The following is a 24,891-nucleotide window of genomic DNA, read 5'->3' as shown; positions in this document are numbered from 1 at the left end:
CTATCAGATCTATAGAGACCTATCAAAATTAGAATTTTTTTTTTAGAAAACTTTGAAAATCTCAAATGTGTTTTACTGATGAAAGAACTGAAAACTTGAATTCTTAAGAACATGATAACATTGCAAGCAGGGAAATCACCTTCTATAATTCAATTTCAACAAGTCTGTCAAAATTAATCTTGAAAACTTGAATTGAAAAATTGCTTGAATTTTGAACATACTCCCATTGGCTTTCACATGAATATTCAAGTTTCCAAAGCTCAATTTTCTGACATTCAGAAACTCAGACAAACTACGGCAAAATTGGGAGGCTTGGGCATTTGTCCACTGGCGTTGCTGCTTCGATCAACTTACTGAGCCCACATCTGTATGAACATGTTTGTTTATTTTCTAGAGCTCTTCTCTTACCCACAAATAAAAGTGAGCTTTGATCCAGTGTCAGGAGATCACATGACCATAACATGTGACACAAAGCTCAGCCCACACAGAGAGACTACAGAGCTGCAGTTTGCTTTCTACAGAAATGGGCACAATGTGCAGGGATTCAGTTTATCCAACCAATATGGAGTCCCCTCAGCTCAGCTGGAGGATTCTGGGAATTATACCTGTGAGGTACAAACTCCAACCGGCAGTGTGAGGAAGAGGAGCAATTTGGCGCATATCCACATACAGGGTGAGTATGAATAATTTTATACTCTTGTAAGCTTATAGTAAATTAGCCCTTTAATTACCACAAGCTACACCGTATTTTACCCAGGATGAGACTGTATCCTTCAGGGGTGAGCCCTCGCTTTGTATGGAGGCCAGGTGGATATGTGTTGTATTTCTCAATAAATGGGCGCCAGTGGTTCTTAACATTGAAACCATGAACTGTTTATTTACACAGCCACTTAGGAGTAATTACAGAATAGGCAGGCAGTAGCATCTCACAGCATAGGCAGTACTTACAAGAATATGTCACACTGACCCTTTAGCTGTAGGGCACAAGGGGTTAACTCCCAGCTTTCAGGTATATGCTTCCAGTGGAACCTGGGTGATCACTATCTAACCCTAGGTCTGTACACTGTTACCCTACTCTGGGCAGTATTACACCCGGCTTATAATGCCTCTACAATCCTGGTTGGAGCGAATGCTGCTCACTAAATAGCCCTGCCTGTCTATCACACCTAGTGTGATCTATAACAGGAACTGCCTATTCTTTCTAAAGCTACCTATTCAGAGTAGAGCTCTCCTCTTGTGGAGAGAGCTCCACAAAATGGCTCTTTGCCTCATGGCTGCTCAGCCTTTTATACCCACAGTGACACCCTATGGCCAAAGTGTGTAAATGCACAAGGGGTCATGCTATGACCCAGGAACAAGGGACTTACTTCCCATTACATTAAGGACCCTTATAGCTGTCTAGAGAACTAGGGGACCACAGAGTGGGAAAAGGCATAATTTACCAGTTCCCTACATTCTCCCCCTGGTGAAACTCTTACGTCCCGGCAAGAACATATAAGCACATATCAAAAACACAGTACATCCGCTTCAGTAACCTCTCCATAGGATTACCAGGGTACAATGGTTTCTGAAATATAAAAACAAATTTGAACAAGAATCAATAATACAGAGGCATCATGTTAACAAGCCTGGCATGGGCATCAATTAAACTCGCCAAAGCATACGGTGGATTGGGATGACAGGGCACAGCATAACATGGTCTTCCCAAAGTGTCATAAGTAAACACTGGTGGAGGTCGCCTGATACGATCACCCCTTCTCACTTCTTCTGCCACTGGCTGACACAGCCCCGGGCCAGAATCAACGGGTGTGCTTGAGCTATTAGCCACCTCAGAAGCAGAAGCTATGTCTCCAATATCACTGGGCTGATATGAAGGGGAATTAACATTTAAACCACCCCTCTGTGGTAAACCTCCACCAGATGCCTGGACCGGCAACTGTCCAGAATCATCAGCCGGAACCGTGAACCAATCCTCATCAGTCACTTGTTCTCCTCTACCATTAGTAGGTACCTCTTCTCCACTAGATGCAGCATCACCCTCTTCATCCACGGAGGGAACTTGAGGTACCGGAAGCAAATGGTTGCGATGCCATGCCTTAACCTTGCCGTCCGGACCACGAACTTGATACACCGGAATATTTGGTAATTTACCTACCACTTCGTACAAGTCCTTCCTCCAACGGTCTGCTAGCTTGTGTTTGGCAGTTTGACCCAAGTTGCGAAGGAGCACTTTATCACCCGGTAGCAATTCTCTGTACCGTACTCTAGAATCAAAGCGTCTCTTGTTCCCAGCATTTATTTTGGCTGTGTTCCCCTCAGCCAGACGATAGGCCTCTTTCAAACTTTCTCTAAGACGGGCCACATACTGATAATGCTCTTGTTGTCCTACTCCATCAGTGGATACACCCAGCTGTAAGTCAATTGGCAGTCGGGCCTCCCTTCCGAACATAAGGAAATATGGGGAAAACCCAGTAGAATCATGACGGGTACAATTATATGCATGTACCATTGCCCCTACATGTCGACTCCAAGACTGCTTGGCAGTAACAGACAGTGTACCCAACATATCCAGCAGAGTTCGATTAAAACGTTCAGGTAGAGCATCCCCCTCTGGGTGATAAGGCGTGGTACGACTCTTATCAATATTCAGCAGACTTAACAACTCCTTTATTAATCTGCTCTCAAAGTCACGTCCCTGATCGGAATGGATCCGATTGGGGAGCCCATAATGGACAAGGAATTTCTCCCAAAGTACCTTAGCTACTGTCACAGCCTTCTGGTCTTTAGTGGGATAGGCTTGTGCATAACGGGTATAATGGTCAGTTACTACCAGGACATTGCCTACACCACTGGAGTCACTGTCAATGCACAAAAAATCCATACATACCAGATCCAAAGGCCCAGTACTCTTCAAGTGTTCCATGGGGGCGGCCCGGGTAGGCAAAGTCTTTCTCTGCAAGCAAGGCACACACCTCCTGCAGTAGTCAGCAACTTCCTCCCGCATCCTAGGCCAAAAGAACCGGTCCTGCACAAGTCCATAGGTTTTCTCCACCCCCAAGTGTCCATGTTGGTCATGCAAACTCCGCAAAACGGCCCTCCGATAGGCCTGGGGAAGTACCAATTGCCTTCTTCCTGGGTGATCATGAAAGAGATGAACTCTATAAAGGATCCCATTTAAAATCTCCAATTTGTTCCACTCTTTTAGGAAGAAGGTACTGTCTTTTGGTATGGCACCCCTCATATATTTAGAATCCCCTCGGGAAACAGCCTCCCGCACATGACGAATCACCGGATCTCTTTTCTGTAGCCGGATCATGTCTCGGGCCCTCACTTGAGAGTTCTCCGGCACTCCCAAAACAGTAGGGTAACAGTACATAGCAGGAACAGAGTCTGCTCCACCGCCTAGTGAATCTACTGCTCGCAGCTCAGAGAAGGCTATACATTCCCCTTGTACAGCAGCTGTAGCACAGTGAGCGGATACAGCAGGGCCAGGAAACTCTTCCCACTCTTCCTCCTCCAGCTGAGGAGGGAGACCTGGGCGCCTAGAAAGGGCATCGGCCCCTACATTCCTCGGGCCAGGTTTGTATTTTAAAGAAAACTGGTAATTAGACAGTGCAGCCAACCAGCGATGACCAGTCGCATCCAATTTGGCAGTAGTCAAAATATAAGTCAATGGATTATTATCAGTCCGTACCTCGAACTGAACCCCATAGAGGTAGTCATGTAGCCTCTCAGTAATAGCCCACTTTAAGGCCAAAAATTCCAGCTTGTGTACAGGATAGTTCCTTTCACTGGAACTAAGACTCCTACTAACATAAGCAACCGGCTTCAACCCGGCAGGATACTCCTGATGGAGAATACCTCCTAGCCCTTCATAGCTGGCGTCTACATGTAGGACATACGGCCGCTTCGGATCAGCATAAGCAAGCACTGGTGCCTCAGTGAGCTTTTTCTTTAGTGTTTGAAAGGCGTCTTCACATGCTGGGGTCCACTTGTCATGGAAAGGAATAGTCGTAGCATGACAGTCTTTAGAGTCACTCCCCTTTAACAGCTCATTCAAGGGATATGCGATCTTGGAATAGCCCTCTACAAACCTCCGATAATAGCCACAAAACCCTAAGAATGATCTCAGTTCTGTTAAATTAGTGGGGTTAGGCCAAGTCAGTACAGCAGCCACTTTCTCTGGGTCCGTAGCAATCCCTTCTGCGGACACAACATGCCCTACAAAGCGCACAGATTTTCGTGTGAATTTGCACTTGTCAAGGGAAAGTTTGAGCCCTTCCTCTCTAAGGCGCTCAAGTACATTGAACAAGCGACTATCATGTTCTTCCACAGTAGAGCCAAAAACGATAATATCGTCTAGATACACTATACATTGCCTTGGCGTTAAATCACCCAGCACTTTTTCCATAAGGCGCTGAAATGTTGCCGGTGCCCCACTTATGCCCTGGGGCATGCGGGTGAACTGATAGAATCCCAAAGGGCAGATAAAAGCAGTCTTTTCTTGATCCTCCACACTCATAGGTATTTGATAGTACCCAGACCGCAGGTCCATTACCGAAAACCAAGCACTACCATGAAGGGCATCAAGAGCCTCATCGATACGGGGCAAGGTGTACTGGTCAGGGATGGTGCGTCTGTTCAGGGTTCTGTAATCCACACATAGCCTAACACTGCCGTTTTTCTTCCGGACAATGACTATGGGGGAGGCATAGGGACTTCTTGACTCCACGATAATGTTTTGTTCCTTCATTTTCTTTAAGTAGTCCCGCACATCATCAAGGTCTCTTGGGGGTATGCGCCGAGACCGCTCCCTAAATGGAGTGTGATCTTTCAACCGAATATTGTGCTCAGCATGTTTGGCACACCCCACATCCATGTCGTCAACTGAAAATACATCACTGTATTTAGCCAATTTCTTTTCCAACATTTGCTGGTGTTCTGGGGAGTCATCAGAGTCCTTCAGGTTAAACTTTAATTGAGTATCAGGTCTCCCCAACTGAGCAGGGAAAGAGTCTAGACACTCCACAGGATAACAGTGGGCTACAGTGCGCCATGCAGGAATTACCACTGAATGGGAGGTGATATTCCTCACCGTTACCACATCAGTCCGGGGGCATTTATAACGGTAGTCCTTTCGTTCTGGAATTACCTCCCAGCCTTGTCGGATAGCTTCCTGAGGATCAGTCTCTAGCAGGAAGAAGCTACCACTGGTCGCTGGCACAATTTCCACATAAACTTGAAGACTTTGCTCTCCCCCTGGTGGAATCTCCACCGGGCGCCAAGGATTCCCTACACAGCCTCCCGGCGATTCAGGGGCAAATGTCTGACATATTTCCTGCAGCTCCGGAGTTATCGGCAATGCAGTCAAAGGAGTCCCTTCTCTTGGCTGGAGAAATTTAATGAAGGCTTCTTCCACTGCTTTCACATTGGAGCCAACAATCACAGGAGCTGAATTCTTGCCGGCGGTGAGAGGGCTCACATAAGCAATAACTTTAAGTGGGGGCTCACTGTCTCCCACCAGGCCAGGGATATGCAACTGCACTTCCAAACATCCATCCATGTAGACAGGATTTTCTCCCACTCCATAAACAGGCACAAGACCCACAGGCTGTAAAGGGACATGGCTGAGGTACTGCTGATAGAAGGGCCGGTATATAATAGTCAATTGAGAGCCAGTGTCAAATAAAGCAGTGGCTGGAACACCATTTACTAGGAGGCTAAAGATGCACCTGCGCCCTATACCAGGTAGACTCCTGGGCCAGGAATTCTTTACAAGTCTCCTCCTTTTCTTGGGGAGCTGTCCCACATTACTATGAATATCTGGCTGATTAGCTGGAAGAGGGCACTGATGAACCCGATGCCCGGTCTGTCCACAACAGTAACACTCTGATCGTGCTGAGGGGCCAACATAATTATGCGCTTTATACTTGGGAGACTTGGGGGAGAAGCCCTCTTTCTTTCCCAGCTGTCCCATAGATTCTCCTTTTATTGACTTCCTGGGAGAGGAGGTAGAGCCTTCCTCAGCTTTGGCTGAATGGGAGAGGTATCTGAGTTCAGCCTCCTGTTCCTTCACCTTACTCATAAGCTCACTTAAGGCAGGGGGTGACCCATGGCGATACATTATACGCAGTTCAGTGGCCACCGGATGTCCTCCTAACATCCCATACATGAGCTGATTTCTCCTTTTTTCATTTACCTCAGCAATAGTAATTATATTCTTAGATACCAACTTCCACAAGGCATCTTCCAATCTTTTAATAAAGGCTGAAATATCCTCTCCCTCTCTCTGCTTCAAACTTTGGAACATATGAAGCCAGGTGTGAGGATTGTCACAGGTACCATATACATCCTCTAGCGCCCTTAAACAGTCTCTAACTGAAGCGTCAGGGTGGGCTTTGCAAAACATCTTTACCACTCGGCTAGCAGGGGGAAGCAGATTTTCAGTTAGCCTAATCTTTTTCTCCCTCTCTGAGCAGGGACATTCTTCTATCATTTGGATAGCAGCTTCTTGCCATTCCTCAAACTCCTGCTCTCCCTCAGGGACAGGGGCCATCCCTGAGAAAACCTTCAGCTTTGGGTATTTAGTCTTTGCTACCACAACGGTCTGAGGACTATAGTTTGTGAGAGGGCCAGACTCTCTTATTTTCATACGCTCCACACCCTCTGATACTGCCATGGGTGTCGGTGCTTCCACTTTCACACCACCCTTCTCTGTCTCAGACCTGCATCGCTTGGAGTATACAACCGGGCAGCCATCAGGAAAGGCACCCTCTGGGAAAATAGTATAGGGCCCTGTGTTATCAAACACATCCCTCGGAGCCCTATATAATAATGTTAAACACCCCTTTTTTCGTGATGTCTTGTCAGCAAGCCGATAAGAGCCGGACAACTTGTCATAACTTTCCACATTTTTATCGACAAGGTCCAAGGGTTTGTCCCTGTGTACTCGGTCCACAGCAAATGCTTGCCGTGGATTTATTTTCTCATACACTGCCCATTCATATACTTCACGGTGCTCTATCATGGTCATGTCATCCATTTCACTTCCTATTTCAGGGTTTTTCTGCTCTGCCTCCATTGTACCTTAATTATTAGTAGACGTGGCGTGCGGAAACTAAGAACCACAGAAGTTTCCTGCCAGCGTCTTTCTCACAACACAACACCTGGTACAGGCCCCACTTTGGCCGCGCCAAATGTAAGCTTATAGTAAATTAGCCCTTTAATTACCACAAGCTACACCGTATTTTACCCAGGATGAGACTGTATCCTTCAGGGGTGAGCCCTCGCTTTGTATGGAGGCCAGGTGGATATGTGTTGTATTTCTCAATAAATGGGCGCCAGTGGTTCTTAACATTGAAACCATGAACTGTTTATTTACACAGCCACTTAGGAGTAATTACAGAATAGGCAGGCAGTAGCATCTCACAGCATAGGCAGTACTTACAAGAATATGTCACACTGACCCTTTAGCTGTAGGGCACAAGGGGTTAACTCCCAGCTTTCAGGTATATGCTTCCAGTGGAACCTGGGTGATCACTATCTAACCCTAGGTCTGTACACTGTTACCCTACTCTGGGCAGTATTACACCCGGCTTATAATGCCTCTACAATCCTGGTTGGAGCGAATGCTGCTCACTAAATAGCCCTGCCTGTCTATCACACCTAGTGTGATCTATAACAGGAACTGCCTATTCTTTCTAAAGCTACCTATTCAGAGTAGAGCTCTCCTCTTGTGGAGAGAGCTCCACAAAATGGCTCTTTGCCTCATGGCTGCTCAGCCTTTTATACCCACAGTGACACCCTATGGCCAAAGTGTGTAAATGCACAAGGGGTCATGCTATGACCCAGGAACAAGGGACTTACTTCCCATTACATTAAGGACCCTTATAGCTGTCTAGAGAACTAGGGGACCACAGAGTGGGAAAAGGCATAATTTACCAGTTCCCTACACTCTACTATTACTGAGCTTGTACAATAAATGTTTCTTTATTAAATAGAAACCATAAATCTAATTTTCCTTTTGTAGAGTTCTTCTACACACAAATAAAAGTGAGCCCAGATCAGGTGACAGAAGGAGATCACATGACCATAACATGTGACACAGAGCTCCGCCCACACAGAGAGACTACAGAGCTGCAGTTTGCTTTCTACAGAAATGGGCACAATGTGCAGGGATTCAGTTTATCCAACCAATATGGAGTCCCCTCAGCTCAGCTGGAGGATTCTGGGAATTATACCTGTGAGGTACAGACTCCAACCGGCAGTGTGAGGAAGAGGAGCAGCATGGCACATATCCACATACAGGGTGAGCTTGAATCCCCATTAACATATTTTGATTCTTTTTTGCATTCTCTTCTCTTGTTATTGTTGTATTAATTCATTTTAGACCTGTGTTTGTACGGCCCTGTGTACAGATGATGTATTGTGAAAAACAATAAAGACAGTAAAGGAAGTATAAGGAATCACAGACATACAATGTTGTTTATAAATTTCCCACCATTCCAAGAAAATTGCATGTATGTATTGGCATTCTTGCCTAATGCACTACATGCAGAACATTGGAGCCAACTGCCATCACTATTAGGGCCCCAACTCCAAGGAGCCCTCTGCACAACCATAACCCTTCTACCTAAGTAGAATAGTGACATGTGTTCAACTAAAAGTTTATCTAATTAAGTTTAGCCAATTAAATAATTAAGTAAAAGAACTAGTACCCCCTAGAACCATTATTAAACATGAATTCTCCAGTCACTGTATTTGTATCCCTGGTGCTTTTTGGAACCCTCCCCCCATGTATAAAATCTCGTCTTGTGGCCATATCTACAGGAGATGCAAGTGTTGTGACTCTGGTACTCAAAGGGATCCCACTGGAAAAAATAGATCTTTCACCGAAGAAAAAGAAGGGAAAAAACTACTATGAAGGGGCCCTTAAAGGAATATTATGGTGCCAGATGGCTTTAGGGTCCTATAGGCTTGTATTTATCATTGTTTTAATATAATCCAGCCTATAAACTCTTGTGCTATTCTGTATTGTACCTCACTACTCTGTAACAGCCTGACGGAACCACTATAAGTCATATAATTGAATAGAAAGGTATTTCTTGCTTGAATTTTCCCCATTGTAGGTGCAGCAGAAACCCTACAGCCTAGAGAAAAATAATACTGAGTCTGACAACAAGAACTAAGCCTATGCTTAGAGCCTTACTGGCCACAATGCAGACTTTTATGTAGTCAAGCTCTTTTATGGGCAAGTGATTCAAACCCTCAGTGCTACAGTCCACCTATTATTGTAAGGGAACTTTATCACAAGAAGGTCCCTCCATCTGCTGTAGGGCTACACTCAGTTAGACATTCACAGTTAGAAGTGTCTCCAGGTGGATGCTTATCTTTTTGGCCACTGTCACTGTCTGTAGTTTTTCCCCTCCTGGGGAGTGGGCTATATCAGTCTTCAGCTACATTAGAGGAGACCTTTTGGGGTAATAGGTGCTCAAAGGATTTGTCTTTTGTCGAGTGATGAGTTGTAAGACTCCTTAGAGAACTGGGTTTCCTTTTTCTCTGTAATAATAAAACAGTACCTGTACTTGATCCCAACTAAGATATAATTACCCCTTATTGGGGGCAGAACAGCCCTATTGGGTTTATTTCATGGTTAAATGATTCCCTTTTCTCTGTAATAATAAAACAGTACCTGTACTTGATCCCAACTAAGATATAATTACAACCGCAAAAAATCCTCTGCACTCACCCATTATCAATATGTAGAAATTGGACACTAGGGCATTTCACTACTAAGAAATGCCTTCCCTCCCCACCTCAAAAAGAGGGATTGTTTGTCCGTACATTGCAATATACTTCAAGCTGGCCAACTACGTCAAAGTCATCCCTTCTGGCCAGTCCTACCCTAACTGACCTATATAAGTAATTTAAGATTAGTACTGAGCAAAGGGACTAAGTTTTACCTGCAACATGCTTGCGTATAAGGTTAAAACCCCCATATGGTTGCCCTTTTATTAGCTCCATTGGGATCACCTGACTGTAGCTGGGAATAGTGGGGGCTACAACATGGAGCTGGCCACTGCTCCTGTATAAACAATAACACAAAAAGGGAAAGTTGTGCTCAACCACTAAATTGTAAACCATTAAGCGGGGGTGCAATGAGGCTGTGACCATAAAATACATATAAACAACCGCAAAAAATCCTCTGCACTCACCCATTATCAATATGTAGAAATTGGACACTAGGGCATTTCACTACTAAGAAATGCCTTCCCTCCCCACCTCAAAAAGAGGGATTGTTTGTCCGTACATTGCAATATACTTCAAGCTGGCCAACTACGTCAAAGTCATCCCTTCTGGCCAGTCCTACCCTAACTGACCTATATAAGTAATTTAAGATTAGTACTGAGCAAAGGGACTAAGTTTTACCTGCAACATGCTTGCGTATAAGGTTAAAACTCCCATATGGTTGCCCTTTTATTAGCTCCATTGGGATCACCTGACTGTAGCTGGGAAGGGTGGGGGCTACAACATGGAGCTGGCCACTGCTCCTGTATAAACAATAACACAAAAAGGGAAAGTTGTGCTCAACCACTAAATTGTAAACCATTACCATTTTTTGCGGTTGTTTATATGTATTTTATGGTCACAGCCTCATTGCACCCCCGCTTAATGGTTTACAATTTAGTGGTTGAGCACAACTTTCCCTTTTTGTGTTATAAGATATAATTACCCCTTATTGGGGGCAGAACAGCCCTATTGGGTTTATTTAATGGTTAAATGATTCCCTTTTCTCTGTAATAATAAAATAGTACCTGTACTTGATCCCAAATAAGATATAATTACCCTTATTGGGGGCAGAACAGCCCTATTGGGTTTAATTAATGGTTAAATGATTCCCTTTTCTCTGTAATAATAAAACAGTACCTGTACTTGATCCCAACTAAGATATAATTACCCCTTATTGGGGCAGAACAGCCCTATTGGGTTTATTTCATGGTTAAATGATTCCCTTTTCTCTGTAATAATAAAACAGTACCTGTACTTGATCCCAACTAAGATATAATTACCCCTTATTGGGGCAGAACAGCCCTATTGGGTTTATTTAATGGTTAAATGATTCCCTTTTCTCTGTAATAATAAAACAGTACCTGTACTTGATCCCAACTAAGATATAATTACCCCTTATTGGGGGCAGAACAGCCCTATTGGGTTTATTTAATGGTTAAATGATTCCCTTTTCTCTGTAATAATAAAACAGTACCTGTACTTGATCCCAACTAAGATATTATTACCCCTTATTGGGGGCAGAACAGCCCTATTGGGTTTATGTCATGGTTAAATATAAATAATTCTTATTGGATGCAAAACAATCCTATTGGGTTTAATTAACGTTTTATGGATTTTTTAGTAGACAAGGTGTGGAGATCCAAATTATGGAAAGACCCCTTATCTGGAATACCCTTGGTACCAAGCATTCTGGATAACGGGTCCTATACCTGTAGTATATTTAGTTATTTGTTGGGTTAATATATATAAGAAATACAATTAATTCTAGATAGTATAAATAAAACTAGAGCTGTATGAGAATGGAGCTACAAATAGAGTCCCAAATCCTCCTGTGTGAAGTCTAACAACTCTGCTATAAACCTTCCTAGAAACGATTCCTTTTATCCACAAGAAGCAGAAGGAAGGGACCCAGTATGTCTTGCTCATCAGGCAGTCCTATCACATATTAACATTTTTTTGATCTTTTATGAACTTTCCAGGCAGACATCAATTTATACTTCAGCTCAACCTCATGAGACTGATATTATCTCTCCTCGTACTTATCTGGACAATATGTTTGCTCTGCCACAACATAAGGACCCATGGAACTACAGGGCATCTGGTGGGAGAGGGAGATTAGTCTGTGACTCCCTGTGTTTGTTTTCCTTGGAAGAATCCTCAGTGTCCATCATTGGAAACCCTATTCTAGAACCTTGATGATTTGCTTATAATGTTGCAACGCTGTCCAAAATGAGCAACAACTGTAATGCTATTGCTGAATGTCCATGTCTATTTCTAAATAATAATAACTAATAATAATAAACATGAATTGCGGTGTATTTTTACCATTTGTGCCAATAAAGAAAAATGTAGTAGAATTTCTAAAGCTCTCTGTTCTTTACTGTCCCATTCATTCTAAATGAATTACGATCCAACCAGATTTGTCTATGTAAGATTCTTGCATATGGGTTGCATGTTTGCAGTTCTGCTGGTATCTTCCAATGATGGCTTACCCTGGGGCACTTGGGTTCAATGCAGTTGAAAAAACCCCAGTTCCCAGTACCTTTCAAATAAGTGTAGCACACCCGTATGTGCTGGCTTTGAGCAGTTGTGCTATTTGAGCTGTCTCTTGTGCCTCAAGTGGGTTCCAGCTGAGTCGCAGTGAAGAACCACCAGTGAGATGCCAGTTGCTAGGAGTTATAGTGAAACCTACATGATCTTGTGTGAATATGAACCTCTTTTATTTAACTTCAAATAACTCATTTAGCGGTGTAACAAGCGGGTATGGATATTCCCTCACCAGCATTAAACAGGAGACTCTTTCACACAAAGTGTGGGTCCAAGCAGGTCCTATTTATGCCCTGAGTTTAAACACTGGGTTTCCAGTAATGCTGCAGGGTAATAACCCCTCTAATCTCCTTGTTGGGGCCTTGAACTGCCTGGTTAAATATCCCTAACTTATTTTTCACTCCAAAAGTGACTATAACAGGTACTAACTGTGCTTACTAAGCTAAATTCTGTAATCAACTCTCAGTAAGGTGAAGTGTCAAGGAAGACCCCTTGCACATGTGCTATTCCTTTTATATGAAAGGACGCTGCCACCTACTGGGCATTCATGAACTGCAGTCGAAACTCCCTTGTAATCATTTTTATAGACACATAACTAGGACCACCTTTAGGTATCCAACTCTGAATTATTAACTCTTAAATAGCCAGGCCTGGGGAAAGGGGAAGCTAAGTAAGAGAACTTAAATCTTAGCAAAGGGCATAGACAAAGGGGTTCTCAGGGTCTGCTCATTGCAAAGAGAAGAGAGTATAATCCTATTCTGCAGAAGTGTGCCAAGAAAGGGTTACAATAGTTTTATGGGCATCATTGAGAAAAGGTGAACAACCCCTTTAAGTCTCAAATAAGTGCTTTCCATGCATTTTCCATTCATTTGAGAAATTTGTGTAGGGAAAAAAGCAAATTATCTACATGTCAAAACTCAGAAGTTCCAATGATTCCATGGCATCACAGTACGTCTAATGATGGTGGTTGGTGGGGGAGGGATGGTGAGGCAGGCGCAGGTTTGTGATGGGTGACATCAGTGGGGAGGAAAGTTTGCCCATTTTCTTTTTATTCAGATTAGCCGCCATACATTTTTTTATTTACTTTTGTATTTTACTTTTGTGATTTCTGAATGGGTTTTTGACAGGACTCGATTTTATCGAGTTTTTCAAAAATTTCCCCCCAAAAAAATTTGAGTTTTTTTAAACTAACTCCCATAATTTGTGGTTTATTAACGTTTAGTTAACTTTTTCTTGGGCAAAGAAATTTTGGCAGGTTTGATCTGTCGATTACCCTTGTGTCCTCTGGAGGCTGAGAATAGTAGAGGAATAGAATAGTCAGTAACAGCCTGTCCTTGGCACATTTTCAAGGGGAAGTTAATCCCATCATTGTTTTCTATTTCATCCAGTTTCAATGGGAAGTTAATCCCATCATTGTTTTCAATTTCATCCAGTTTCAAGGGGAAGTTAATCCCATCATTGATTTCTGTTTCACCCAGCTTCAAGGGGAAGTTCATCCCATCATTGTTTTCTATTTCCCACATTTTCAAGGGGAAATTAATCCCATCATTGTTTTCTATTTCAGCCATTTTCAAGTGAAACTTAAACACATTATTGTTTTCCAAGAATGAGTGCCGATGCTCCTAAAATGGCTGCTGGAGCACTTCCTGTTTGGGAAAAATAAAGAGGATTCATTGAAAGGAAAGTCTGTTCAAACTCAAAAACTTGCAAACACATATGACCGATCATACCATTATCATGACATTTTATAAATCAAGTTTTGTTTGAATTTATAGCATGTCGAGTTTATCCAACTTTGAAGGCCAGAAAAATAAGAATTTTAGACATCAGCCCTCATGTGTTAATGGCAGGGTGCTGTATGAAAGGTGCAGGGTTTTCACACCATCAGGATATAGGAACTTTTGCTCTTAATATTTTACCTATATCTAAATAATTCAGTATTATGCTTTATTCTTTAATATGGCCTTAGTCAGAAAATAACTACAGCCTTGTACCTATTACTGTCATTCTGCCCGGCAATGTTGTTTCTGTTACCTTAAAAGAAAAGATGGGGCAGTACAAACTAGCAGCACCTTAGTTTCCTGTGTTCTATATATAAAATACTGACAGTGTTACCGCAGTACCACAGGAAGTCATTTACTCTCCTACTGACTTTACACACAATGTCCGCGGTGGTCCTAATCCGTAAGTACATTTCATTACATTTTACTTCACGTTTATTTATTTTAAATTCATCTTGTGATGTAATCCTGGCGCTGTAACTCTCTATTCAAGGTTAATTTATAAATATATTTTGAATACAAACAATTAAATGTATCAGTCATTGTCCAGAAACTCGGTCCATTATATAGTAAAAGGAGTTGTGGCTGAAACATGGCAAGCCCCCCATCAAGTTCAAACTTTTATTCGAAAGAATTTTTCAAAAATTTACGTTTTTACATTCCCCCCGCTGGTTTTTCCACAGGTTGGTGAGTTTTCACCAACGTTTTCAAAACCAAATACTGTATATTTTTATGACCTGGCTCTGTTACTAAAGTGTTTTCCCACTTTCTAATTGTGTGTAACACATCTGCTGACCAAAGTGACTTGCATTGCCAAATCTAAAGCATATAAAGGGTGAGATGTGAGTCCAAGTTTAATTTTTAGTTTGTTCTAAACTGTAAGGAGAGGAAAGTCAAGCTTGACAGTGTTGGGGCAACGTTAAGGGCTTAATAGTTTTGAATAGATTGAATTTAAGTGCCTATCAGTAGAGAACATGGTTTCAAGTTGGGCTCATTTGATAGGAATTAAACCTTTGATGAATCTGCCGTACAGTAGTATCTCCTGTTGCTGTACAGTCTGTAGAAACTTCTACCCAAATGACTTACTCACTTATTCCTGCTACCACTTATACATACTGACTTCAATCATGTTCAGTGATCTTGGTTGTTCACCATGCATTTGCTGGGTGCAAAATGCATATAGAATTTGAGCTCAATGTACTTTGCACCAGTTGTGTATCAGCCACAAGGCTAGAATGGCACTGAAATTCAGTAGAGAAAGGATTAAAAATTCACTATATCCATTGTTTCCATTGGAATATATTCAATAAATGTGGTATTTCTTCTACACTGACCTGCCAAATAACTTGCATCTCTGGATGACTTCAGATATACACCAAAGGCAATTAACCATGATGTATAATCAAGTTACCAAGACGTGCTTTCATTTTTAAGTATTAAGTGTCGTCTACTTCTAGTGTGCATAGGAGTGGCCTTTCCTTCCTATATTTGTATTTTCTTAATTTTTGATCTTCAGTGTAAGGTTAATTACCCACACCAACATCCTTTGGTGCATTCTCATCTTGCAACCATTTCTTTGTGCTCCTGTCGGCATGTGGATAGGTGCACACGTTATATTACTGATACATGCTTGGATATGAACAACAGAACATGGCCCTTCCAATGCTGTGAGTCCTGCTGCACTTGTATTGGATCTAAAACTTGCTCTATTTCTGGATGTTGGCAACTCATCTCTTTACTTGGTTATCTTGGAGCTTATAATAAGTCTAGCCTTATTGTCTGACTGGATTCCTAGCCTTTACTCACTTTTAAGCTACACTAGGGGGCCCATTTACTTACTCACGAACGGGCCGAATGCGTCCGATTGCGTTTTTTTCGTAATGATGATCGGTATTTTGCGATTTTTTCAGAAAATTATCGCGACTTTTTCATTACCAATACGATTTTTGCGGAAAAACGCGAGTTTTTCGTAGCCATTCCGAAAGTTGCGATTTTTTCGTAGCGTTAAAACTTGCGCAAAAAGTTGCGATTTTTTCGTAGCGTTAAAACTGGCGCAAAACGTCGCGCCTTTTAAGTTTTAACGCTACGAAAAAAGCGCAACTTTTCGCGTAAGTTTTAACGCTACGGAAAAATCGCAAGATTTTACGCAACTTTCGTAAAGGCTACGAAAAACTCGCGTTTTTACGCAAAAATCGTATTGGTAATGAAAAATTCGTAAAGACGCCGAAAAAATCGCAAAACATACGAAAAAGTCGCAAAATGTTCGTTTTCAAGTCGGAACTTTTCCAATTTGGGTCGGATTCGTGGGTTAGTAAATCAGCCCCTATATGTATTGACCTAGGCCTGATTTCTGAACTTGAACCTAAACTGCCTGCCTTAATCTTTGCCTGATTTCTGTTCTTGAACGTGTGCTGCCTGCTTCTGATCTGGACCTTCTGGATCTGCTTCTCCTCTTGGGACACCTAGCTTTGGTTACTCTAACTGACTGCTTTCCATTCACTCACCCAGTTTAAAACCTTGGGTCTGCATTGTTTCATGTGAGCCATTTGTGTGTCCCATTCTGCTTGAGGAGTATTTCTTCATGGAATACTCATGATAAGTCTGAAACTACAGTAGAGAGCAAAGTCAAGGTCAGATAAGTCTCCCAGGATGCATTAGAAACTCCTGGTGGGCACAGATTACACTCTAGGGCAGTCTTTATTATTTCCCACACTGACCAATCTAAAACCTGTACTTATCATGTTTTATGTGTAATCATGTCAATAGTTGACCCTAGATGTCCTGCTCCTATTTTTTTCTCCTAACCTCCACTCCTGAGCTCAGCTTAACCATCACAGTGCTCAATCAAACCAGAACTTTTTATAAAGGAAGTTCTGCCTGTGTAAGCCTGCATTGTTCATTAAATTTATGCTGAATAAGGGTCTTTAGCATTTATGCTGTTTGCAGATGTAAATGTCACTGAAGATGTGTGAGAGGTAAAATGGGCACTAGGTGAAAGCTGCTATTGGTTTTATGAAAATGTGATGTTCTGGCAAAGGAGGGGATATATGCAGTGCAAATTATGCCATTTGGGAGGGGGAGATAAGCCCAACCTATATACATGGTAGGGAAATGTAGGTTTTACATGTTCTTTAAAATTAATTAATTCTGTATATTTACAGATCTTCTCCCCCTTTTGACAGAAGGTTTTATTCAAACAGCAGGTAAGACTGTGATCAAACACAATCCTTAATCCTCACAATTTATTTTCTTTGAAAATAATATTTTACTGCAATGCAAAGTTTTCGAATAAAATATAAAAATACAATCACACAGTCATTTATGAAGAGGAAGTAGAAATGGGCACATACACATGGGAGGGAAAAAATGTTAGAAGCCAAAGCACTCACCACTTCTTCCTTAGTAATGTGATTTAGCCGCTACCAGAAGCAGCATCACCGAGAATCATTTGCACAGTTAAAGTGCCAATAGTACTCACTACTAATTGGGAAAATATTGTGGGACTGCACTAGGGACAGTTGTTGACCAGAATGAGATTGTTTTTCATTAAGTTTCAAATGACTTCATTTGGGACAGTCCACATTTGTTCTTTTGTTCTTAAACAAGGGGTAGCTAGAAGAGTTGCCACGGGGTTTTTTAGATGTGAAGGTAAAAATGCATAGACCCAAAATTGTAAATTCCCAGGCTCTATATATATTTTTTGTTTTCATTTCCTGTAACAATTATGTAATATTACAGGTTGCAATGTAGAATTATTGTATACATTCATGTTTGTAGGAGCTGCTGTGAGACCTGTAGTTTCCCTCTCCCCAAACTGGACCCCAATATTCCAAGGGGAGTCTGTAACTCTGAGCTGTAATGTGGCTTCTACTGCCCAAGGGAACCTGGGATATTCCTGGTACAGGGATGAACGCCAGATACCTGGGGATCAGCAGAGCCTTGTCATTCAGAGTGGCACAAGGGCAGACAGTGGGGAATACCAGTGCCAGGCTGGAAACAAAGAGAGTGCCCCTGTTAGGCTGGATATTACGTTTGGTGAGTAAAAATATCAGGGTTCATAACAGGCTGGTGGCTGGTTAAGAGCAACTTTTCCCAAGTCAAATCAACAAAAAAAAAGGATAAGTATATTTTATAAACTTATCTAAAGTAATCATGTTATAGGTGCTAATTGTTTTCTGTGACTGGGAGAATGAGTGGCAGCAACATTGAAGGTCTGAATTATGCCGCATGTATGCAGTTTTGGAACAACAGTTAACAGGGGAATGCCATGCTGGGAATGTTGGGTAGGTGGTTCCTCACGGTGAGGGCAGTGAGGTTGGGGAATGCCCTGCCGGGGGATGTTGGGTAGGGGGTTCCTCACGGTGAGGGCAGTGAGGGGGTTGGGGAATGCCATGCTGGGAATGTTGGGTAGGTGGTTCCTCATGGTGAGGGCACTGAGGAGGTTGGGGAATGCCCTACCGGGGGATGTTGGGTAGGGGGTTCCTCACGGTGAGGGCAGTAAGGTTGGGGAATGCCCTGCCGGGGGATGTTGGGTAGGGGGTTCCTCACGGTGAGGGCAGTGAGGGGGTTGGGGAATGCCCTGCCGGGGGATGTTGGGTAGGGGGTTCCTCACGGTGATGGCAGTGAGGGGGTTGGGGAATGCCCTGCCGGGGGATGTTGGGTAGGGGGTTCCTCACGGTGAGGGCAGTGAGGTTGGGGAATGCCCTGCCGGGGGATGTTGGGTAGGGGGTTCCTCACGGTGAGGGCAGTGAGGGGGTTGGGGAATGCCCTGCCGGGGGATGTTGGGTAGGGGGTTCCTCACGGTGAGGGCAGTGAGGTTGGGGAATGCCCTGCCGGGGGATGTTGGGTAGGGGGTTCCTCACAGTGAGGGCAGTGAGGGGGTTGGGGAATGCCCTGCCGGGGGATGTTGGGTAGGGGGTTCCTCACGGTGAGGGCAGTGAGGGGGTTGGGGAATGCCCTGCCGGGGGATGTTGGGTAGGGGGTTCCTCACGGTGAGGGCAGTGAGGGGGTTGGGGAATGCCCTGCCGGGGCATGTTGGGTAGGGGGTTCCTCATGGTGAGGGCAGTGAGGGGGTTGGGAAATGCCCTGCCGGGGGATGTTGGGTAGGGGGTTCCTCACGGTGAGGGCAGTGAGGTTGGGGAATGCCCTGCCGGGGGATGTTGGGTAGGGGGTTCCTCACGGTGAGGGCAGTGAGGTTGGGGAATGCCCTGCCGGGGGATGTTGGGTAGGGGGTTCCTCACGGTGAGGGCAGTGAGGGGGTTGGGGAATGCCCTGCCGGGGGATGTTGGGTGGGGGGTTCCTCACAGTGAGGGCAGTGAGGCTGGGGAATGCCCTGCCGGGGGATGTTGGGTAGGGGGTTCCTCACGGTGAGGGCAGTGAGGTTGGGGAATGCCCTGCCGGGGGATGTTGGGTAGGGGGTTCCTCACAGTGAGGGCAGTGAGGGGGTTGGGGAATGCCCTGCCGGGGGATGTTGGGTAGGGGGTTCCTCACGGTGAGGGCAGTGAGGGGGTTGGGGAATGCCCTGCCGGGGGATGTTGGGTAGGGGGTTCCTCACGGTGAGGGCAGTGAGGGGGTTGGGGAATGCCCTGCCGGGGGATGTTGGGTAGGGGGTTCCTCACGGTGAGGGCAGTGAGGGGGTTGGGGAATGCCCTGCCGGGGCATGTTGGGTAGGGGGTTCCTCATGGTGAGGGCAGTGAGGGGGTTGGGAAATGCCCTGCCGGGGGATGTTGGGTAGGGGGTTCCTCACGGTGAGGGCAGTGAGGTTGGGGAATGCCCTGCCGGGGGATGTTGGGTAGGGGGTTCCTCACGGTGAGGGCAGTGAGGTTGGGGAATGACCTGCTGGGGGATGTTGGGTAGGGGGTTCCTCACGGCGAGGGCAGTGGGGTTGGGGAATGCCCTGCTGGGGGATGTTGGGTAGGGAGTTCCTCACGGTGAGGGCAGTGAGGTTGGGGAATGCCCTGCCGGGGGATGTTGGGTAGGGGGTTCCTCACGGTGAGGGCAGTGGGGTTGGGGAATGCCCTGCCGGGGGATGTTGGGTAGGGGGTTCCTCACGGTGAAGGCAGTGAGGGGGTTGGGGAATGCCCTGCCGGGGATGTTGGGTAGGGGGTTCCTCACGGTGAGGGCAGTGAGGGGGTTGGGGAATGCCCTGCCGGGGGATGTTGGGTAGGGGGTTCCTCACGGTGAGGGCAGTGAGGGGGTTGGGGAATGCCCTGCCGGGGGATGTTGGGTAGGGGGTTCCTCACGGTGAGGGCAGTGAGGGGGTTGGGGAATGCCCTGCCGGGGGATGTTGGGTGGGGGGTTCCTCACGGTGAGGGCAGTGAGGGGGTTGGGGAATGCCCGGCCGGGGGATGTTGGGTAGGGGGTTCCTCACGGTGAGGGCAGTGAGGGGGTTGGGGAATGCCCTGCCGGGGGATGTTAGGTAGGGGGTTCCTCACAGTGAGGGCAGTGAGGGGGTGGGGGAATGCCCTGCCAGGGGATGTTGGGTAGGGGGTTCCTCACGGTGAGGGCAGTGAGGGGGTGGGGGAATGCCCGGCCGGGGGATGTTGGGTAGGGGGTTCCTCACGGTGAGGGCAGTGAGGGGGTTGGGGAATGCCCTGCCGGGGGATGTTGGGTAGGGGGTTCCTCACGGTGAGGACAGTGAGGGGGCTTGGGAATGCCCTGCTGGGGGATGTTAGGTAGGGGGTTCCTCAGAGTGAGGGCAGTGAGGAGGTTGGGGAATGCCCTGCCAGGGGATGTTGGGTAGGGGGTTCCTCACAGTGAGGGCAGTGAGGGGGTTGGGGAATGCCCTGCCGGGGGATGTTAGGTAGGGGGTTCCTCACGGTGAGGGCAGTGAGGGGGTGGGGGAATGCCCTGCCAGGGGATGTTGGGTTGGGGGTTCCTCACGGTGAGGGCAGTGAGGGGGTGGGGGAATGCCCGGCCGGGGGATGTTGGGTAGAGGGTTCCTCACGGTGAGGGCAGTGAGGGGGCTGGGGAATGCCCTGCTGGGGGATGTTGGGTAGGGGGTTCCTCAGAGTGAGGGCAGTGAGGGGGTGGGGGAATGCCCTGCCAGGGGATGTTGGGTAGGGGGTTCCTCACGGTGAGGGCAGTGAGGGGCTTGGGGAATGCCCTGCCCGGGGGATGTTGGGTAGGGGGTTCCTCACGGTGAGGGCAGTGAGGGGCTTGGGGAATGCCCTGCCGGGGGATGTTGGGTAGGGGGTTCCTCACGGTGAGGGCAGTGAGGGGGTTGGGGAATGCCCTGCCGGGGGATGTTGGGTAGGGGGTTCCTTACGGTGAGGGCAGTGAGGGGGCTGGGGAATGCCCTGCTGGGGGATGTTGGGTAGGGGGTTCCTCAGAGTGAGGGCAGTGAGGAGGTTGGGGAATGCCCTGCCAGGGGATGTTGGGTAGGGGGTTCCTCACGGTGAGGGCAGTGAGGGGGTTGGGGAATGTCCTGCCGGGGGATGTTGAGTAGGGGGTTCCTCACAGTGAGGGCAGTGAGGGGGTTGGGAATGCCCTGCCGGGGGATGTTGGGTAGGGGGTTCCTCACAGTGAGGGCAGTGAGGGGGTTGGGGAATGCCCTGCCAGGGGATGTTGGGTAGGGGGTTCCTCACAGTGAGGGCAGTGAGGGGGTTGGGGAATGCCCTGCCGGGGGATGTTAGGTAGGGGGTTCCTCACGGTGAGGGCAGTGAGGGGGTGGGGGAATGCCCTGCCAGGGGATGTTGGGTTGGGGGTTCCTCACGGTGAGGGCAGTGAGGGGGTGGGGGAATGCCCGGCCGGGGGATGTTGGGTAGAGGGTTCCTCACGGTGAGGGCAGTGATGGGGTTGGGGAATGCCCTGCCGGGGGATTTTAGATAGGGGGTTCCTCATGGTGAGGGCAGTGAGGGGGTGGGGGAATGCCCTGCCAGGGGATGTTGGGTAGGGGGTTCCTCACGGTGAGGGCAGTGAGGGGCTTGGGGAATGCCCTGCCGGGGGATGTTGGGTAGGGGGTTCCTCACGGTGAGGGCAGTGAGGGGGCTGGGGAATGCCCTGCCGGGGGATGTTGGGTAGGGGGTTCCTCACGGTGAGGGCAGTGAGGGGGTTGGGGAATGCCCTGCCGGGGGATGTTGGATAGGGGGTTCCTCACGGTGAGGGCAGTGAGGGGCTTGGGGAATGCCCTGCCGGGGGATGTTGGGTAGGGGGTTCCTCACGGTGAGGGCAGTGAGGGGGTTGGGGAATGCCCTGCCGGGGGATGTTGGGTAGGGGGTTCCTTACGGTGAGGGCAGTGAGGGGGCTGGGGAATGCCCTGCTGGGGGATGTTGGGTAGGGGGTTCCTCAGAGTGAGGGCAGTGAGGAGGTTGGGGAATGCCCTGCCAGGGGATGTTGGGTAGGGGGTTCCTCACGGTGAGGGCAGTGAGGGGGTTGGGGAATGTCCTGCCGGGGGATGTTGAGTAGGGGGTTCCTCACAGTGAGGGCAGTGAGGGGGTTGGGAATGCCCTGCCGGGGGATGTTGGGTAGGGGGTTCCTCACAGTGAGGGCAGTGAGGGGGTTGGGGAATGCCCTGCCGGGGGATGTTGGGTAGGGGGTTCCTCACGGTGAGGGCAGTGAGGGGGCTGGGGAATGCCCTGCTGGGGGATGTTGGGTAGGGGGTTCCTCAGAGTGAGAGCAGTGAGGAGGTTGGGGAATGCCCTGCCAGGGGATGTTGGGTAGGGGGTTCCTCACGGTGAGGGCAGTGAGGGGGTTGGGGAATGTCCTGCCGGGGGATGTTGGGTAGGGGGTTCCTCACAGTGAGGGCAGTGAGGGGGTTGGGAATGCCCTGCCGGGGGATGTTGGGTAGGGGGTTCCTCACGGTGAGGGCAGTGAGGGGGTTGGGGAATGCCCGGCCGGGGGATGTTGGGTAGGGGGTTCCTCACGGTGAGGGCAGTGAGGGGGTTGGGGAATGCCCGGCCGGGGGATGTTGGGTAGGGGGTTCCTCACGGTGAGGGCAGTGAGGTTGGGGAATGCCCTGCCGGGAGATGTTGGGTAGGGGGTTCCTCACGGTGAGGGCAGTGAGGGGGGTTGGGGAATGCCCTGCCGGGGGATGTTGGGTAGGGGGTTCCTCACGGGGAGGGCAGTGAGGGGGTTGGGGAATGCCCTGCTGGGGGATGTTGGGTAGGGGGTTCCTCACGGTGAGGGCAGTGAGGGGGTTGGGGAATGCCCTGCCGGGGTATGTTGGGTAGGGGGTTCCTCACGGTGAAGGCAGTGAGAGGGTTGGGGAATGCCCTGCTGGGGGATGTTGGGTAGGGGGTTCCTCACGGTGAGGGCAGTGAGGTTGGGGAATGTCCTGCCCGGGGGATGTTGGGTAGGGGGTTCCTTACGGTGAGGGCAGTGAGGTTGGGGAATGCCCTGCCGGGGGATGTTGGGTAGGGGGTTCCTCATGGTGAGGGCAGTGAGGTTGGGGAATGCCCTGCCCAGGGATGTTGGGTAGGGGGTTCCTCATGGTGAGGGCAGCGAGGGGGTTGGGGAATGCCCTGCCGGGGGATGTTGGGTAGGGGTTCCTCATGGTGAGGGCAGTGAGGTTGGGGAATGCCCTGCTGGGGGATGTTGAGTAGGGGATTCCTTACGGTGAGGGCAGTGAGGCTGGGGAATGCTCTGCTGGGGGATGTTGAGTAGGGGGTTCCTCACGGTGAGAGAAGTGAGGTTGGGGAATGCCCTGCCGGGGGATGTTGGGTAGGGGGTTCCTCATGGTGAGGGAAGTGAGGTTGGGGAATGCCCTGCCGGGGGATGTTGGGTAGGGGGTTCCTCCCGGTGAGGGCAGTGAGGTTGGGGAATGCCCTGCTGGGGGATGTTGGGTAGGGGGTTCCTCACAGTGAGGGCAGTGAGGAGGTTGGGGAATGCCCTGCCGGGGGATGTTGGGTAGGGGGTTCCTCAAGGTGAGGGCAGTGAGGTTGGGGAATGCCCTGCTGGGGGATGTTGGGTAGGGGGTTCCTCACAGTGAGGGCAGTGAGGGGGTTGGGGAATGCCCTGCCGGGGGATGTTGGGTAGGGGGTTCCTCAAGGTGAGGGCAGTGAGGTTGGGGAATGCCCGGCTGGGGGATGTTGGGTAGGGGGTTCCTCACAGTGAGGGCAGTGAGGAGGTTGGGGAATGCCCTGCCGGGGGATGTTGGGTAGGGGGTTCCTCACGGTGAGGGCAGTGAGGGGGTTGGGGAATGCCCTGCCAGGGAATGTTGGGTAGGAGGTTCCTCACGGTGAGGGCAGTGAGGTTGGGGAATGCCCTGCTGGGGGATGTTTTGTAGGGGGTTCCTCACGGTGAGGGCAGTGAGGGGGTTGGGGAATGCCCTGCCGGGGGATGTTGGGTAGGGGGTTCCTCACGGTGAGGGCAGTGAGGGGGTTGGGGAATGCCCTGCCGGGGGATGTTGGGTAGGGGGTTCCTCACAGCGAGGGCAGTGAGGGGGTTGGGGAATGCCCTGCTGGGGGATGTTGGGTAGGGGGTTCCTCACGGTGAGGGCAGTGAGGGGGTTGGGGAATGCCCTGCCGGGGGATGTTGGGTAGGGGGTTCCTCATGGTGAGGGCAGTGAGGTTGGGGAATGCCCTGCCCAGGGATGTTGGGTAGGGGGTTCCTCATGGTCAGGGCAGCGAGGGGGTTGGGGAATGCCCTGCCGGGGGATGTTGGGTAGGGGTTCCTCACGGTGAGGGCAGTGAGGTTGGGGAATGCCCTGCTGGGGGATGTTGAGTAAGGGATTCCTTACGGTGAGGGCAGTGAGGCTGGGGAATGCTCTGCTGGGGGATGTTGAGTAGGGGGTTCCTCACGGTGAGGGCAGTGAGGCTGGGGAATGCTCTGCTGG

The 24,891-nt window shown here is 48.2% G+C and overlaps 1 protein-coding gene across 1 annotated transcript in view; it reads left to right on the top strand.

The window, feature by feature from the left end:
* The window catches only part of LOC100496508 (Fc receptor-like protein 5), a 297,411-nt gene that overhangs the window by 254,208 nt on the left and 18,312 nt on the right, over window positions 1–24,891 (top strand). Inside the window, 2 exon segments of the mRNA XM_031891836.1 lie at window positions 395–673; window positions 8,030–8,308. Of these exon segments, the coding sequence (XP_031747696.1) occupies window positions 395–673; window positions 8,030–8,308 (558 nt within the window).

This window comes from Xenopus tropicalis, chromosome 8, assembly GCF_000004195.4.
Source record: "Xenopus tropicalis strain Nigerian chromosome 8, UCB_Xtro_10.0, whole genome shotgun sequence".
NCBI lineage: Eukaryota > Metazoa > Chordata > Amphibia > Anura > Pipidae > Xenopus > Xenopus tropicalis.
Note: the sequence above shows the minus strand (reverse complement) of the source record. Positions and strands in the feature narration are given on the sequence as shown.